This window comes from Triticum dicoccoides, chromosome 5A (genome assembly GCF_002162155.2).
Source record: "Triticum dicoccoides isolate Atlit2015 ecotype Zavitan chromosome 5A, WEW_v2.0, whole genome shotgun sequence".
In the NCBI taxonomy this organism is placed as follows: Eukaryota; Viridiplantae; Streptophyta; class Magnoliopsida; order Poales; family Poaceae; genus Triticum; species Triticum dicoccoides.
In genome coordinates this window covers 703788251-703792696 of record NC_041388.1, presented here as the reverse complement: position 1 = coordinate 703792696, position 4446 = coordinate 703788251, and the positions used below count along the sequence as shown (strand labels likewise).

The 4446-nt window shown below is 42.5% G+C and overlaps 2 protein-coding genes across 3 annotated transcripts in view; one reads left to right on the top strand and one right to left on the bottom strand.

Moving 5' to 3' along the window:
• The first annotated feature begins 6 nt into the window (after window positions 1–6).
• On the top strand, window positions 7–3387 carry LOC119304324 (palmitoyl-protein thioesterase 1-like). 2 transcript variants are annotated; one of them, XM_037581502.1, is made up of 12 exons: window positions 7–55; window positions 159–243; window positions 324–375; window positions 503–523; window positions 608–661; window positions 805–855; window positions 1136–1198; window positions 1665–1730; window positions 1830–1868; window positions 2341–2463; window positions 2740–2832; window positions 2937–3387. In XM_037581502.1, exons 3-12 carry the CDS (start codon window positions 358–360, stop codon window positions 3180–3182), a joined length of 774 nt encoding a protein of 257 aa, XP_037437399.1. In that variant the 5' UTR covers window positions 7–55; window positions 159–243; window positions 324–357; the 3' UTR covers window positions 3183–3387. The 2 variants fall into 2 exon arrangements, with proteins under 2 accessions (XP_037437399.1, XP_037437398.1); XM_037581501.1 differs by lacking the exons at window positions 7–55; window positions 159–243 and having other exon boundaries at window positions 503–528.
• A 559-nt stretch (window positions 3388–3946) lies between these two features.
• The window catches only part of LOC119304323 (protein ARABIDILLO 1-like), a 7823-nt gene continuing 7323 nt past the window's right edge, over window positions 3947–4446 (bottom strand). Inside the window, exon 12 of the mRNA XM_037581500.1 lies at window positions 3947–4422. Coding sequence (XP_037437397.1) covers window positions 4246–4422 — 177 coding nt within the window. The 3' untranslated portion in view covers window positions 3947–4245. The remainder of the gene's footprint in view (window positions 4423–4446) is intronic.

The window sequence follows — 4446 nt, the reverse complement described above, 5'->3', positions numbered from 1 at the left end:
CTCCTCCTCCTCCTCCTCCTCACGGCGGAGGCCGTGCCCTTCGTCGTCCTGCACGGTCGGTCCACCCTCACCTACTCTGCTCCCATCCATGGCTCGATTGATTGATTGGCTGACTGATTGGTTCGCGCTTCGGTGGGGTTGATTGATTCGATCGAGCAGGATTGGGGACCAGTGCGCCAACCGCGGCGTCGCCGAGTTCACCCGCCTCCTCGCCGACTGGTCCGCCGCCGACGGCCACTGCCTGTATGACCCCGTCATCTTCCACGCCCTCCTATCATCATCTCATCTCCTAGCTACAGTTTGACTCTGTCGTTTGTGCTCAGAGAAATCGGAAGCGGGACATGGGACTCCTGGCTCATGCCTCTACAGCAACAGGTCTGCTTCTACTTCAACACTTTTCTCATATTTGTCTATCTCTACAAACATAATCAGAATCTTTTGTCTGCTGTAACTGTTGTAAAATCCACTCACCATACTGTTTTTCCCCTTGCATTGTCAACAGGCTGATGTCATTTGCAAGAAGGTCAGGTGATCGATTCAGCGTTTTGGGAGATGCTGTTTTATCCTCTGCTGTATGCCTGGCCTGACTGGTAATTTGTTTTTGCAGGTGAAGGAGATGAAAGAGCTAAGCGGTGGCTATAACATCGTTGGCCTATCTCAGGTACTATATATGTTCATGTGCTGCTGTCATTTTGTTTAAGATCAGTAGTTTTTCAGCTAAATGATAAATTATTATGCTGATTCTGCTCTAGTTTGTGTCACTCTTCTACTAAAATCTTGCCTCCTCCTTATGTCTTTGCACAGGGGAACTTGATTGGCCGGGCAGTGCTCCACTATTGTGATGATGGACCACCGGTGAGTTACAAGTGATATAATAGATGGCTTTCAGACTTATTCGTTTCTCCTCCCACCACCTATTGTATGCAACTGAATGCGAAATCTGGATTATTGTGAATGTGTTGGGCCTCAGTCCTCATGTCTAGCATGCCAACTAGTACCAGTTCTTTTCCCTACAAGTAGTATTTACAAGGTCGTACTTTTTAAACTTTCAATGATGAGTAGGCCTTACACTTCGCAGAGATTGCTATTCAGTTTTTGTGCAGTGAGTTAGGTATTCTGATACTTCTCCTAACAGGTCAAGAATTTCATCTCACTGGCGGGGCCTCATGCTGGTACCGCTTCCGTGCCACTTTGTGGTGTAAGTTGATCTAATTATCTCCAACTAATATCCAGTTTGTTATGTCAAGTTTTCAATCGACAGACTTGCAAATTATCTAAGAATAGATAGCTTTCTGCTCTTTCATGAATTTCTGATGACAACTACTCCCTCCGTCCCATAATATAAGAGCGTTTTTTACACTAGTGTAGTGTCAAAAACGCCCTTATATTATGGGACGGAGGGAGTATATACTAAAGAAATATATTGTAGAGGTATATGCTAATGCCATTCAATATTTAAACATCCTATATCAGCTCGTGCTAGCCTGAGCCCTGAGCACTTGCGAGATATTTGGAAAAATCCCTGAATGCAACTATCAGTATTGTGGTTATTTTAATGTATTAATATGTTCATGAAGCCCCGATGTTCAGTTTCCCGTATCCCCCTTCTACGGTCTGATTACTGTAGCTACCTCCTCCTAACATTATATCTCTCTTCTCTGCAGTCTGGTATTTTCTGTGTTATTGCTGATGCCCTGATTAAATTGGAGATCTACTCAGACTACGTACAGGTATTAGCGTCTTCGCTTAATCATGCCCCAAACTCTAGTCCGCAGTATTAATAAACTAGAGATTTTCAATGGAATAACTTGGCCCATGGTGAATTACAGGCACATCTTGCACCAAGTGGTTACATCAAAATCCCAACAGTGAGTATTATATTGCATTTCTTGAGGTCATCGTCCCGGTAAACAGGAACTCACCTTTATGTTATTGTAGTTAGTATCATTTTATAACCGAACCTGCACTTTTTTGAACTTTCAAATTGCTTGCTGAGTTGCTGTGCTGATCAGTTAACTGTTATTGGGCACTGACAGGGCTCTAGTATATCAGAGTAATAATGAATTATATATTTTTCTTTCAGAAGTGATTAACAAGAGGTTTGGTAACCATGTTATTGACATGCTAGTTTCATGTTCTATTGTGTGTGTTGCTAACTCACAATCCGTTAAGTAGGTAATCTTAATGTGTGTTTAGCTTTCAACTTTTACTTTTACTTCTTCACAAAGTGGAATATCGTAGAAACCATTGATTGGCCTTTAACCATAGATCCTGGAACTAAACCAGAGCAGTATTCGATGATATATTCTGAGCCACTGAAAATGTATACCGTCTTTTCAGGATATGGATGATTATCTGAAGGGATGCAGATTTCTTCCCAAACTTAACAATGAGATACCAGGTGAAAGAAATGCTACCTACAAGGAAAGGTTCAGCAGCTTAGAGAATTTAGTGCTGATCATGGTAAGGTTGAGAAAAGCCTAAAATCGCATTTTGACCCACGTTTAGAAGATTACATGGTACTCCCTCCCTTCCAAATTACTCGTCGCAGAAATGGATGTATCTAGAACTAAAATACATCTAGATACATCCATACCTGCGACAAGTAATTCAGGACGGAGGGAGAATGATATCAAAATGTTTGGCAAGTATATAGTGCACAGTATAAGTTGGCAAGAAATATCAAAATGTACTTCGCCTATGATGCCCTTAACTATTTTCCCATAATATGATGTGCAGTTTGAGAATGATATCGTCGTCATACCCCGGGAAACTTCATGGTTTGGTTATTATCCTGATGGAGCCTTTGAGCCAGTCCTACCTCCTCAGCAGGTAGAATTTTTGTTCTTCATGCTAAAATAGTGATGTGGATTAGCGAGTCGATGAAGTTTCGAGGCGATTTCTGCTCACTGACCGTGGCAAGATTTGGTCTGCAGACAAAGCTATATCAAGAAGACTGGATTGGTATGAAGACCCTGGACGAGGCCGGGCGAGTCAAGTTCGTGTCGGTGCCAGGAGGCCACCTGGGCATCTCCAACAGTGACATGAGGAAACACATTGTGCCTTACTTGAAGGACAAACCATCTGCTTCCGCTTCGCTCGCCGCCACCTGGCACGCCGTCGGGGAAGCGCTCGGGCTGATGGGGGACGATGTCGGCGTCCTCCTTCAGTCCTCAACATGATGATCCACCATCTTGTCAGGGATATATATAATGTTGGAGTGGTGTACATGTCATTCTTTGTTCAAGCTTCGCTTGAAGCGCTGCTTTGTAGAAGACCACAACAACTGTAAAAACAAAAATCACAGGTTCCATGTCAGGTCCTTAATTAGCTTTATTCGCATGATTTGCTCATGTTTGGTTATATATATACACTTTGTTGCTTGTATTTTGGAGCTCATGATTTGCAATCTTCTACGTACATGCCTAGTATTCAACAGCGCAGTGGTTTTATGATTTGCAAAATGCGGCATGCTTCTCTTGATAGAAAAAATGCCAAATGGAGGCCAAATTTCAAAAAAAATCAAATTCATATTTTTTACTTTTCAAAAAAAATTGAAATAAAAAACTACACCTATACCTAGAGACACATTACATCCTCATATACATGCATACTTTTTTCGGAATTTTTTGGAACTGAAAAGTTTTAAATTTTTTTACTTCTCAAAATTTTCAGCCTCCGTGACGCTAGGCCTCCAAAACGCCCTACTCCTGTTGATAGCTTTATTCTAAAAAAAGTTCTCTAGGTCTGACCAAGTAAATAGAAAGATATATCAACATCTACGCCAACAAACTTGTTTCATTCAATTAATCGTAAAATATATTTTCATACTATATATATCTGGTGTTGATATTAGCATGTTTTTTTCTGTAGACTTGCTCAAATGTAGATTGGTTTGACTTTAGGACACAGCTAAACCTTCAAATAATTTAGAGTTGGCTGCAGCTGAAGTCCAAATATACCGCAAACACCTCATAAATTAGCTAGTGCACGGATCCATAAGATTATCTTACACACTAGGCAATGTTACTTTACTTGCTTTTACACACAAAATCGCAAGCACACTCAGCGGAAGCAACAAGATGCCAACCAAGTTCTCTGAAAGGAGAGGGGGATGCCAAAATTCGACGACGATAGCCGTCATGTCGTCTGGTTCATGCTGAAGCCACAGATATGGGGGAATAAATAGGTCAGCTGCTCTTCTCCACCAGTAGAGTAGGAGTGCTGTTTGCTCATCCTTCGCTTCTATGTGGAAGGCCCTGCTTGGTGGAGCTCCAAATTGCGAAGGACGATCCGTGCGAAGATCTTCGCTTCGATGGGAGCTGTTGCCGCGGCTGCTGCCACCCGTAAGACCCGGGATGCCCCGGCTTTCTGAAGTAGGGCTGCGTGGTGCACAGCATGTCGACCTGCCGGCATAGTGAACTGCACGCATGCATCATTAGTGAC